Source organism: Cavia porcellus, unplaced genomic scaffold (assembly GCF_034190915.1).
Source record: "Cavia porcellus strain 051 isolate PalLab524CR breed Dunkin Hartley unplaced genomic scaffold, mCavPor4.1 scaffold_19, whole genome shotgun sequence".
NCBI lineage: Eukaryota > Metazoa > Chordata > Mammalia > Rodentia > Caviidae > Cavia > Cavia porcellus.
In genome coordinates this window covers 52592702-52606758 of record NW_026947502.1, presented here as the reverse complement: position 1 = coordinate 52606758, position 14057 = coordinate 52592702, and the positions used below count along the sequence as shown (strand labels likewise).

The 14057-nt window shown below is 44.4% G+C and overlaps 1 protein-coding gene across 1 annotated transcript in view; it reads right to left on the bottom strand.

Moving 5' to 3' along the window:
* Kcnq3 (potassium voltage-gated channel subfamily Q member 3) overlaps positions 1-14057 on the bottom strand; it is a 313472-nt gene that overhangs the window by 43062 nt on the left and 256353 nt on the right. The window contains exons 2-6 of the mRNA XM_063231065.1: positions 12588-12678; positions 11678-11804; positions 6918-7090; positions 2437-2592; positions 953-1063 (exon numbers count right to left, since the gene is read on the bottom strand). Of these exons, the coding sequence (XP_063087135.1) occupies positions 953-1063; positions 2437-2592; positions 6918-7090; positions 11678-11804; positions 12588-12678 (658 nt within the window). The remainder of the gene's footprint in view (positions 1-952; positions 1064-2436; positions 2593-6917; positions 7091-11677; positions 11805-12587; positions 12679-14057) is intronic.

Below are 14057 nucleotides of genomic sequence, written 5' to 3'. Positions count from 1 at the left end.
CAAGAGACATCAGACATAGTGCAATATCCCTATATTTCTCACCTGTCTTACGTATGAGAAAACTGAGATTCCATCATATCCTCACAAAGTCAATAAGCTTAGGAGACGAAAGATAAGGCAAGGCTGCTGATAGAGGAGTGATAGGAGAAGGGGGCAGCAGAGGGTTTGTTATTTAAGAAGGGTTTTTCAAAGCTGTACGGCGAAGAGTCAGGCTTTAGAAATGGCCAGATTTGAGACGCCTACTCACAATCCAGGAAAATTTACTAACTGAATTAACTCTCAGGTATTTTATCTGGCAATTGGAGATAAATAGAACATCAAACTCATAGTCCTGCAATGAATATCAAATGGGAGGATATAGGTAAAGGATTTGGTAAATTTGTGTACATGGCACATTCTGCAAAGGTCATGCATTACTCTTTTGACTTTATTATCCTGAGCACGGCCTTGGGGAAGTTATTCTATCATATATCAAGACTTATTCTTGAGAGAAATGCATTTTTTACATACGGCAGTAAAGTACAGGATGAAGGAAAGAGCTTCAATATATGAAGAACCTGACTTATGCTTGGTGCCGGGGATATGCTGATGAAAGAGAGACTCCCAGCTCCTGAGGATCTCAGTCCTCTAAGTGGGACATGGGGCCATTGTGTAGCTCCAACACTGAGTCACAAATACCTTCTCAGATCTATGCTCCACTGAGGGAGTGGTTAACTACACCTAAACTGGCATGATTGAAAGCAGGTCTGAGAGGAGGGATGGATGATTGGAGGGATGGCCTAGCAAAATGCAAGCACAAGCCAGGAGGGGCAGGACAGCTAGGCTTAAGAGACTGGTTAGTGAGCTGACAGAGTTTAGAGTTTAATATACAGAAAGTTGAAAGTCAAAGCTGGAAATTTGAGATGGTCAGGTAGTGAGGGGACTCCACATGATATACATCAAAGGTACTTACTGCTGGAAGGGCAAAAAAAGAGACACCAATCAAGGAGAAGGTGGCAGCAATCAGACGGCCTTCCCACGTTTTGGGGGTCTTGTCTCCGTAGCCAATAGTGGCCAGTGTGATCTGAGGACAGAAGAGTTCAGACATGAGGTCCCCAGGAAGGGGACATCAGTGATGTATCAGCTGAGGTCTACCTCTGATCCTTTGTACCTACTTACTACTCTGTCCCCATTTATAATGAGATTCCCATGGGAGAAAAGTACCAAGCTCTAAGTAACTTATGTGGGACCATCTAGACATTCGCCTATTTTTAGGTTAGTGACTTCCCACCTATAGTCGGTAAACAATTTCAACAAATTATAAGTGTATAGTCATGTGTATATGTACAATTTACCCTCAGTACTTATGGATTCCATGTCTTTGGATTTAACCAACTGTGTATCAAAAGTATTTGAAAAAAACATGATAAAGTAGCAATACAACAACAAAAATCAAATAAATACATATACCAAAAATTTGGACATTTCCATGGTATCAGGTATTTTAACTAATATAGAGATGATTCAAATATACAGAAAAATATGTGTAGGCTATGTGCAGATGTTACACTATTTTAAGCAGCTGTTGAAGCATCTGTAGACTTTGATAACCATGGTGACAGGGAATTTTGGAACCAATTTCCTGTGGATCCTAGCGGATGACAGTATCTGTGAATGTGTGATTTTGTATATGGCCATTTCTGTGAATTGTGCTTGTGAATGCGTTTGTATAGACTGTGCATACACGTATGCAAATTTGTGTAAGTGACTGTCCTGGTCCCTGTAGTATGTCCCACTGTGCATTTACATGTTTATGCTATCAGTACATCTGCACAGATCCACACGTACTTGCCTGTAGAGACCAGGATCAGAGGGCAGGTAACACTGCGTTCTCTGGAACCCAAGAATCTGCCATAAAATACCAGGGCAAACTCTTTTGTGGATGCAAATCTTTAAATTAGTTACTTAATTTTTCATGTCCCAGTTTCCCCATTTCTCAAAAAGAATTCAAGTTTAAAGTATGTTAGTAAATGTAAGAGGTTCAGAGTTATTTTCTGGAGCAAAGTTAGTCTTAGTGTCAGCTTTAATACATTACAGATGTGGGGCTGTAATATAGATCTGTGTCATCAGATCTGCATGCATATGTATGTACTTGTCCCTGGGTTTGCACATGCAAAGCCTGATGATAACAGCCTATGGCTAACAAGGTAAAGTCCATAAGTGGCCATGCAACCAGACTGTTGTGAGCCCTATCTTCTTATAAGCACTGTGAGAAAGTCCATTAGGGGTACATTCCCTGGGGCAGGAGTGTCCTGCCCGTAGGGTCACAGGTAGAAGAGGCAGTTACCTCTGATCACAGAGTACAGCTACCTTCCTAACTATGTCCATACCATGCCCTCCATCTCTCTCTGGTTCTGACAGTTAGTCCCTGTGTGGTCTGCTTTCCAGACGACTCACCAGGCCCCACCAAAGGGCATCTGCGTAGGTCTCAAACTCCTCTTTCATCTCCTCTCCTTGTGCGTCTACTTCTGGAACATCTTTCTCGACCAGGTAGACAAGAAATGAAGACAGGATGAGCGTCAGGAAGCCGATGTACCAGGCGGTGATGAGTTCCTGGAAGAATCAGCAGTGGGTGAGGGAAGTAGTCACTGGGAAGTCACTGGGTGGACGCTGGAGCCACAGTCCCTCCAGCTGGAGTCCAGGTATAGTGATGCATGACACACTTCTGTATTCTCACCTTCCACCGCTAACATGGGAACAGGGCTGTTGGTATCAATTCCAGCGCTGAATAAGGGACAAATGGAAGTTCCTGGGAGGAGAGGATGACTGTTTTTCAGAGAGATATTGATGTCACAGTTCAGTAGGCTTCATGGGAAGATGAAAGATCAACAGAGATTGGCCACTGCATCTGAGATAAGACTCGGGACCCAGGAGTCTTGTTTCTCTACAGGATCCCCCAGCAAGGATAAAGCTCAGTCTTCTAGGGACAACTGACGTCAAGAGAGACCTAGTGGACAGGACCCAGCCCTGCCACCAATTTAGTGACCTAGGACGAATTATCTTTTTTTCCCCAGCCTGAGTATCCTCATTTTAAAATGAAGAGACTGAATTACAAGGGACCTGAAAATGTCACAGGTATTACGGTATTTAAGTTCAGTATTTCAGCGTTCATATAGAACATATGTGACAAATGAAACATGGTATTTCATGGATATTATCTCAGGATAAACTGGGAAAATGAGTAGGTAAACAAGAGGAAGTTGATTTAAAAGGAAATGTTAACAGGAAAACAAAGATGAGTAAAGCATGGAAGTTTCGAGAAGTCTAACAGAGACAATCCCTAACCAGCTTACCAGCTGCTACTTTCTCTATTTCTTCTCTCCGGTGTCATTAGCAAGGTAGGGGAGGTGGGAAGAAAGTCACGATTAGTGATGAATGCAAGCTGGAGGTAAAGCTTGAGATTCTCATGGACAGTGATGACTTCTGCACTGCCCTGCAGCTGGGGCCAACTGAAGACCGCCAGCCCTCTTCAGACTCATGGAACCTTCACTGGGAAGTGCCTGGAATATCTGCTCCCCCAATTAGAGAGAAAGTTTAGCTGTAGTTCCTTCACAGCTTCGCTATTTTCTGCTCTGCATCTCTAATAATTCCTCATTGACCTGGCCTTCCCCACAGCATCATATATATATATATATATATATATATATATACACAGCACTCACTAGTGTGAGTCCATGCTAAAGCATAGGGCAAAGTTCAGTCATCTTGGAACCTAGCCAGCAGCTCTCCTCAGAGAGGATCTGTCCTGCAGGGGTCAAAAAACGAAAGCTGAGTGAGTGTTCTCTCTCTGGTGGCTGAGTGTAAGCCTCCTGCTTTGTCGAATGTGGTTCTGAGATGTATGTTTGCCTTGCGCTCTGGCCCCCAGATGCAAACCAGAACATTTATCTAGTACCTAACCGAAGAAACATCCATCTTCTCACTTGTGCACAGAGAAGCTGGCTACACTAGATTTTTAGGACAAGGCATAATGGTTGTCAGCAAGGAGTGAAAATGAGTCCCCATTCTGGGCTGTGCAGTCATTTAAAATGTTATTCAAGGTAATCCGACTCTGCACATTTTTTGTTAGTAGCTCTGTGGCAGAACTGGTCTCCTTGGCATATGCCAAGGCTGGCTGGGGCTAAGGGACCGGTGTCCAGCCAATATGGCAAAGTGATGGCAGCCCATTCCTCCTTCCCACCCGATGAGTGCATTCCACAGGAAGTGCCTGCCTCAGGGATCAGGCCTCCTTCTGAAGACAAGTGAAGCCAATATAGCACAGGTCAGACACTGAAGGAGCAAAACACTGGTGTCTGTGTGCCAGGTGGCAGAGATTGCTGGGTTTATTTGTTTTGGGAGCACAGCCTGTCCTGTCCTATCGACCTTGAACTTCTATTCCTGTATGACACAGAGCTCCTAATATTCATTTCTGAGTGTCCTTCAGAGTCAAGCACAGAACTCAGCCTGTTGCAAAATAAATACATGAAGAAATGAATGAGGCCTTTGCTGGTTCATCAGGGCATTGATGACTCGCTGGGAAGAGCCTTCTCTCAGCCCTGTCAGCTAGGGGCTTTGTGGGTGTTCCTCGTACGCACTTTGGAGTGAAGCAAGAGCTCAGTATATTCAGGTTCATGAGCAGAGAGCTCTGCCTTGCCTAGTTGGGAAGAGGCCCTGCCTTTGTTTTGGGACTTGGTTCCAAGGTGGGCCTGTCTTTCCTCAGGAATTTCATCACAAACATCCTACGTTTTCTGATAATTACATGGTAAATAGTCAATCCTGGGTTCTATTTTAGTCTACAAGAAGAAGGACCTAAACCTGCCGCTTTTAGCACGATTTCCACCAGAGCTGCGAATCAGTTCCACTTCATGGACACAAGCCTAAGGCTGAAGCTGGGAGGGTGTTGTGGGCCGTAATCCTGTAGGAGGCAAAGTGAGGTGCTGTAGGGAGAAAGAACTCGATGGAGAAGGCTCTGGCTGATTCTGAGGCCAGGGGTTAGAGTGCAAGAGAATAAAACATTGATGGAAAGAAACTGATTCTGAGGTGAAAGATTTCCAGGTATTTTAGGTTTTAGTTAATTTAATTTATACAGCTGTGTGCTGCATAATGATACTTTGGTGAAGAAGGGACCAGATGCACAGCATTAGTTTTGCACGATTCTATTGCCTACTGATGTCATAGTCTTCTTATAAGTACAAATTGTGATGTTTGCACAGTGACAAAATCACCTAGCGGCACATTTCTCAGAACATACGCCCATCAGTAAGCTATATAGGAATGCATATTTATTTGTGATGTCTATGAAGAAAAGTACATTTGGAATAACAAATTCCCCCATTAGTGAGCTTCTAATACTTGCAGACATTAAATCCCACCTTTTCTTACATCAACAGCTGGAGATTTCACATTTTACCACCAGGAAGCTCATAAAATTAGAATGGTATCTTTGAAGTCTTAAATTGGAAAGTGATAGAGCTGAATTCTAAATAGAATGCCTATCTGATCCCTAGTGTATACACTACCATTAGATGTCACCTCCCAGGAAACAGTCCTCAGGATACATAGGTGCATATCTGAGACATAAAAAGCAGGAATATGTGAAAATGTCTGGTTGAAGGTGTCTTCAAAGAGAATCCATAGTTTCCTAAGGAGCTTATTTCCTCATGTCCAGGAAGCAGAGCCAGAGACAAGGATTTAGGTACGTGTGATTTCTTTGTAAGTATTCATAGGGTGGTCCTAGGGTTCCAATAAAGGGGTGCCCACCAGAACTGGCACAAGAGACTCTTCTAGTGAGAAAGACAACCTTGACTTTAAACCCCTGAAAAATAGCTGTCCTGGGCTTCCAGCCTGTCCTTTCTCTGTATTGGGGCATTTCCTACACAGAGGTATTTACTGCTGAGCTGAGACACAGAGGCCTTTTGCCATTCTTCAGGATCCCACTAAAGCAGCTAGGTCAAAGCAAAGTAGTCCAAAGGCTTGGTTAGTAAGAGAAGGAAAATACAAGGAGTTGAATAAATCCAGTCAAACAGACTTAAGGCATCTGGCTTCTGTGTCTACTCAGCCTGGAAGTCTAGGAAACTAGGCTGTGTCCAGCCCTGCTTTCTGGACTCTCCTGGAGAACTGAACAACAGCTTGTCCCTGAGCAAACTATTGGAAATGGGCTCGGAAACTGCACTGCCTGGATTGGTTTCCTATGGCATGACTTTGATGAAGCTCCTTTCTCCCTCTGCATCTGGTTCCTTATCTGTGTAGAAATAGTAACAGTGGTGCCTGACTCCTGGGTGAGCTAGTCCGTGTTAAACACCAAGATCCTAACTGTGCTCTAAGCTTTATATATAACAATAGCAGCTGACTGATTTCTAAGAGGTAACAGTCCTAAATGTTCTGTACGTATCAGTTCATTTCATTACACCCACCCCAGAAGGGACTGTCATTCCCATCTACTTCCCATCTACTAAATATAAGATTTGTGACCCAAAGATCCAAAGCATTTACAAGCATGGCCAGCATCACAGAGGGCAGGGTTTACATTCAACTCAGTCTGTTGAGCCTTTCCCTCCCACCTCATGCTGCCTTGCACAAACTCACCTCATTCTCTCAACATCTGGTAGCAGAGGTGCTATCATCCCTAGTTGGAAATAAGGAGACTAAGGGACAAAAAGAGGTGAGTGACTTGGACAAGGTAATTTGCATACGGTATAGCAGAGACCTACGCTCAGGGGTGCCTGTTCCTCTGGGTCACACCTACACATGTCCCTCTTCCTCTCCTGTTCTTCATTATTGTCATCACTATCAGTGGTGGCAGAGTGACTGTCTCTGGGGACATGGTAAGGGAAGGGAGGTCATTAAAGAGTAGAGATACATGTGAGGCCCACACAGTCTTGTGGCTTCTCAGTGCCGCTTACTTTGCTGTGAGCGCAGATGGCTGAGCCCAGGAGCTTCCAGGTGCCACCCCTCCGGTCCATGCGCAGCATACGTAGAATCTGCAGGAAGCGCAGGCTTCTCAGGGAGGTGGCCAGAACATTGCCCTGGTTTCCAACAGCGACCACAGGCACAGATGCAATCAGCACGAAGATGTCTGGGAAAAGAGAAAGAGAGAGTGGCAGAGGCCAGGGAGAAGAATGTCAGGTGGATGGCATCGTCACAGGTGGCAGATGCACATGTGCCAAGTTGGGAGCTATCTGCAAATGGCTGTGTCAATTCATGACATTAACCACACAGGATATGGATGATTCCATGAGGGTAGAGGAGGAGGCACAGAACCCTGGAAGGGGCCCTCCAAGGCCACACGGCCAGAAGTAATTGACATGGGACTGGATAAAGATGTATTGTACTCCAACATAGGTTCTTCAGTGATTCAATGATTTCCCCAGTCCTCCAGTGTCTCAGATCAATGAAGGACTGAGGACTATCAGGCTGTGAAGGGTAACCCCAATGCTCAGACAGTTTTAATGCATGTTTCTCCAAAAAGCACCCCCTGAGACTGGAACTTGCATGCAAGTATCTTACTGGGAGATGATGTCAGCAAGCATTTGTGATGGGAGAGAGACAGGGAAGAAAAACCAAACAAGGAAAGCAGGCAAACAAAACCAGTAAAGAAGCATTTGTAATTAAGATCCCTGTCAGGTCCTTTGAACTTAGAACATCTCCCAAGATAATCCATCTGGAAGGTCTCAAGTTGGGATGTCAGCTTTTTTACTCCTTTTTTGTTAGCTGAGGGTCCATCCTGGGGTTAGCTGACTTTTGAGATGCACTGGCCTCCTGACCTTTAGAGGATGCCTAGTGGGGGGTATGGAAAGATATGAGCCTGTGATCTGAGATTCTTACGTCAAGTAGTGACAAGGAGATATCCAGCATGGCCATGGCTGAAGTCTGAGGTGGTTGGGGGGTTGGGACACCTCTGAAGGGAACAGCTGGATTCAAACAATCTGGTACAGAAGATAGGAGACCTGATGTCTCTCTGTTCCCTTCAGTGGTATACAACATCCACATCTATGATGTTCCCACTGTCCTGCAGAGTCATAACAAGTAAAAAGGCCTTCATGGTGAAGGACATTTGGGAATGGCCCAATTAAACAAGACTTATTTGCTTTTATAGGGTTCTTTGCATCTTTAATATGCTAAATATACACTGCTGAGTTCAGTTACACAAATGAGTATAGACTGTCCCAAAATATTTTTTTCTTACTAAACTTTGTTATAATGTCTCAAAATTCTATGGCATATGTTTGGTCAAGTAATCTCCACTTAAAAGTGATGACTTTAAAAACTAATGACATAAAACTGCCAACCATAAACAGTCCACAATACATCCTTTTCCCCATCTGAGAGTTTTATGAAGCATTATTTTTGCTAACCAGCCTTTTACCACTGAACCTAGAGGACCCAGGGAACTAACATCTCCGCGATGGTCTCCCACCATGGAGGAGAACCGGCAAGGGGCAGAAATAGTACTCATTTGGCTTTCTAAGCTGGGTGACGTGCTGACCTCATGACTATCTTTTTGTCCAGTGCTTTGATGACACTCCGAACAACTATCTGTTTCATGTCACAAGTATCAGAATGACCCAGAGGAGTAGAGTCAGAGAAGCTCTCACCACACACAAATCAACGAAAGGAGCAACACCAGATTTCAAAAATTTGGGGCGATCTTCCCACTTCTGAGCAGAATGGTGATCATCTTTCCTTTCCACTCAGTAAACCTGCAAACTATGTGAACTGTCTCACATTTCCTGACAGGGCAGAGCCAGCACTAAGTGGCCTGGGTGATTCTACTGGAAGTGAAATCAGCTGCTTCCATGGGTGGGTCATTTTTGCAGTCACAAGCAGCGTTGCCATGATAAACATCTTTGTGTGGCCTACTCTAGACATTAAAGCCTACAGTGTCTCCAGGAGATGCTTCACTTGGAGCTTTCCAGTGTGGCTCAATGGATTTATCTTCAGTTGTGACACTGACTGGAGCAAAAGTGATGACTGCCTTTCCAGATTCCAGAGTACCAAGCTCCCTTCACTGGTCCCACAGAGACAGTACCTGTACCACTAATGTCACAGACACCTGCGAAGGCTTATCAGGTGGATAAGCTGCTGGTAGGATACAATCCAGAGCTCCAGGCAGTGGGATTCCATTGGCAATGCCATTTTTACCAGTGACATTCATCCCTTCAACCAAAGCACGTTAGCACTTGGCCCTGGCGTGTTGTCACCATTCCAGTGAGAAACTGGAACCACTCCAATGAGGCTCCTGTGTCAAATTTGTTTCTAATTTTCTTAATGTAGGTGCTAACATCCTTAATCATTTTCTTGTATTGCTTCTGCTGAACAGTAGCTCTGTAGCATCTATTTTGCTTGTTTTTTGGTTTTTGTTTTTTTATCAGTACCAGGGATCAAACTCATGACTGCTTGCTTTCAAGGCAGGCGCTTATGCCGCTGAGCTAAATCCCCAGCCCCAAGGCATCTATTTTGCTAACACCACTAATTATTTACTTCACACCCAGTGTGTAAGCAGGCTGGGACATTCTGGGAGATACTAGTTACAAGTTCACCAACAATAGCAGCAACTATCAGGAAAGCCCAGTCGCACTGACATGTACTTGGAATCGTGCTTTTGACTAAGGCTCTGTGTCCCGGGGTATCCATGGTACTTAATTCTTGCTTGTGTCATGTTCCACAGGGTCATGTCAGTGGTGACACCACATGCATGTTCAGCTACCCAAGGCCCAGCTGTACTAAGAAGCACTTTCCAGCTCAGCAGCCTCTTTCTCAAACATGTTATGGCTTTTTTTATGGATTCCATCACAATTGCAGGTCACATGGCCAGTAGGGGTGGCCTTGTCCTAATCAACAAGCCCAGAGATAATGACATTGGTATGAGTCTTTTTCTTTCCTGTTAGGACCTTGATTTGGGGGCGGTTTTCACAGCACCTGTGTTCAGGCAGCACACTTGTGAAACATAAAAAAAAAAAAAAAAAAAAAAAAAAAAACCTCCCAAAAGATTTTGCTCTCAGAAGTGGTTCTTGCAAAAGCATCAGGGTTATAAGGAACACACATAAAGAGATGTTGGTGATGGCACCTTTATTTTTTTTGGCATCTGAGAAACTTCTTGATGCACTGGTGATTTGCTGAGCTCTTAGTTCTCTCTCACACCTCCATGCATTTGTGCATTTTTTGTCTCTCAGCTTGGAAAGCATTCTGAATTTTACTCCAGGTGTATTAAAAAAAAGACTTCTCAACAGTCTCCAGGTCCCCCTGAGCCCCACTCTAGGCCTCTGACCTCTAGGAAAACCAACAGGTGAAACAGCTCAGTACTGATTTGTCTGTTCCACTGGGCAAGTGTATCTTAGTCTATCTGTGCAACGTTACTCACTTACAGTGTTTGAAGGAAAAAACAAAACAAAACAACACCCAGATGCACATTAAATGCTGTGGCTACAATGTGAAGATGCCACATCTGATCCCAATAGACCTGTCCAGATCTAAAGTGGCAGGGTCTCAGACCACCTTGAAGGAGAAGGTCATGGTATTTATGAACATGATCACCATCCTCTCATCAAAATCACAGAAAAACCTAGTACTGCTACATGGGTTACTCTATGGAAGAAGTTGAGCTGAGAGGGTGGAAGGCAGTGAATGACCTCAGAAAGAGGAATGTGTGTGGTGGCACAGTTTTAGAGGAGATTCAGTTACTTTTTTCCTCTTTCTTTTACTTCTTTCCATATCTCCTCTTACTTTTCCTCTTTTCCCATCTCCCAGTCTTTGTTCCATGTCTATTGCAAGTGTATTTGTATTCAAGCAGACTTGTTTTTCTCCTCTAGAATGATCTACCTGACACTGGCTCTGTGTGTGTGTGTGTGTGTGTGTGTGTGTGTGTGCGTGTGCGTGTGCGTGTGTGTGTGTGTGTGTGTGTGTGTGTGTGTGTGTGTGATGGGGTTAATGACAGGATGAACCCAAATTCAAACAGGTTCTTGTCCAGGTTGGGATGCCCTGGTATATGGAAGTTGGAGGCCACGGGAAAGACACCTCCCCAGGCAGCATCTCCACTGTCCCGCAGGACTAGGGCTCCAGGCTATCCACTTCTCCTCTTTTTCTGGATGCACAGCCATTATATCTGGCTTCTTTTCTGGTGTTACATTCTGCATTTTGAATCCTACTCATTTCTTCCATATGTGGATCCTGTAACAATGTTATTTTTCTATGTGCTGATGCTTGTGATGATTAATCTTGGTAAACTTCATTAAATTAAAAAATACTCAGCAGATTATTAGAGCACACTCCTAGGTGTTTCTGGGTGGGTCACTGAGGCATGGTTTGGGGTACTATTTTTGGTCGCAAGTCTGTTCCTCTCTAGCACTGTTCCCCTGCTTTACCCAGATGCCATAAATTAAGCATCTGTTGTCTGCTACACCTGTCTACCATGATATTTCTATCTTACAGTCAGTCAACCATGGGCTCAATCCATGAATCAAATCTAACCTTTCTTTCTTGAAGCTGTAGGTTTCAAAAGGCTGCCTAACACAGTGCTTCTCCTCTGTGTAAGGGCAGGTCAAGGGCTGGGCCAGCCTTCACTGTGCCCCCTGACTTCCAATAACAGCTGCTGAAACCTTACTCAGTGAAATAATGAAATAGAGAGGGGATGGAGATGACCACCGGATGAGGGGGCAGGGCTTACCCAGCATGCACAGGGGCTTCCTGGCAAACTTCAGGCGTCCCCGCCAGCCTTTGTATCGGCAGCAGCATCCCGCAGCCCAGATCCTCAAAGCAAACTCGGCTCCAAAGATGAAAATAGCAAATGTTTCCTGTATGGCAGAGCACGTGGAGAGGACTGATTAACAGGGACCCAGTCTCTGGGACTAGAGAGCATTCTGAAGATCGGGAGTGCAGCGCTGTTGTTTTGGAGGGGTACATGGATAGGGGGACAGCTGATCAGCCCCATTCAGCCATGGTGCATTCTCCTCTCTATTAAGCTGTGCTAAGAGTCCCTACATGGCTAGGCTTTGCAAAGTGACTCTTGCTTCTCTTTTTCCATGTTTTTGTTCCAGTGGATCACTTATTTAAAAGAAAAAATGTATTAAAAGCCCTTAAGAAGTGAAGCTCATAGAAGAGAAACCTAATCTGTTAATTCTACCCTGTGCTGGCCCCTGTTTTCCTAATTGTGACTGGTAACCTCTAAGCCAGCAACTGGCCAGGCAACCCCTCAAATATTTCACAACATTCTCATTCTATGTTTGAAAACAAAAAACAGAACAGAGGCAGGTACTAGGATGGAGGACATCGCTGTGTTACTTTCAGAGGACCGGGACACTGTTTTATAATTTAGTAACATGTAGTGGCTTTTGCTTTGCCCTCCTTATACCCTTTATCACTGACCTAGACTACAAATTCTTACCAGGGATGCCATGCTGTGCCCATGAAGCCTCACCAAATGGGGAAGTTACAGTATTTTCTGGGACCTGGATTTGCCTGGAGATCCCAGGAAGCCAGTTAGTCAGCCAGAACTGTGCCCAGGGCAGTGTCACTGTCATCCTTGGGGAAGTTCCACCAGGGCCCAGGACACAGTGTTAACACAACAAGCAGCTCACCAGCAGCAGAAGCCAGTCTCCGGAGACAGTCTCGTACTCCTTGAAGGTGGTCAGGACGGCCAGGATCAGGCACCCCAGGACGATCAGGAAGCTGAAGGAGAGGAAAGAGGAGGGTGAGACAGTTGCAGCCTTGTTTCTTCCATGGGCGAGAAGCGCAGGGCTGCAGGCTGCAGGGTAGAAGCAACGCCTTCCGCTGGCTCTGCTGCAATGGGCTTTATACCTCGTCCCATTTAATCTGTACAGTAACTGGGAAGGCAGCTGGGAATTATTATCCTAGATAAAGAAATCAAGAGGCTAAGTAATAATCTCCATTTACTTAACCACCAGTTAGGAGAGTCAGTTACTCAGGAGTCAATCCAGGTCTTTGTTCCCAACAAGGGACTCATAGAGCACTGAAAGGTGGAGTTACCACAGATTTGGGAAAAGTGAACAAATTAATCAAATATCCTGGACTAAGACAATAATTTTAAAATACAAAAAAATACTGTGAGTGCAAAGAAAATATAAATTCATTTCAAAGATGGACACATTCAACAATACTTTTGTCCTCACGTTTGAGCAATATTATTATTTTTATAGTTAGTGGCTACTAAAGGAAACTCCTTCAACTGGAGATACTCAGAATTGTGTATGAAATGTTAGAAATAACAGGAGCCTCTGAACTGACAGGTGCTGCATACTGGTATTTGAAAATTCATATAGAGATCATCTGCTCCATGCCCCTGCCACAGACTGAAGCAAAATTCGAACAGCCCACTGAGATTTTCATCTTCACCTAAGCTCTTTAACGCAGTCAGTCTGGATCCCTGCTCTGTTTGTGAGTCACATCTAACTATGCTTTGGAGGTCTTTGTTCCTTTCTTCACTCAACAGAAGGAAGTTAACAGTGAATACGCCAGATCCACTGCAGCCCTCAAGAGCTCGAAGTCCAGGAGCAGAAAGCTTCCTCACCTATGAAGGTGAGGACTGGGCTTTAAAGAGGTGGGGTGATTGAAAATACGGGAAATGTTTAAATTCTTAGGCCCTGATTAGAGTAACAGACACACTGCCATGAATGGGTTCTGTGTAAGGCTGAGTATTTTGGAGGCTATGAATGGCAATGTGTCTCTGACGATAAATTCTCATTCGCTACATTTTGGAAGAGCTGGTATATATCTATAAAGTGTGCATAGGTCCTGGTCTCCCCACCCCACCTTATCTGAAGCTTTGGTTTTTGTAGTTTTAGTCATTTGCGGTCAACCATGGTCTGAAAATGGTACACGAATAAGGCTAGAAATAAGTACTTTATGCGTTTTAAGCATTTTTTGTTATAGTGTATGATCACTATTGTATCATCCTATTAGTTATGTTGCTAATCTCTTACTGTGTCTAAATTACAGGTGTGTGACGTGTGTAGGAAGGTGTATAGGCGTGTGGAGTATGTATAAGTCTGGCACTATCCACTGTCCCCGGGACTCACGAAGCATGTTCA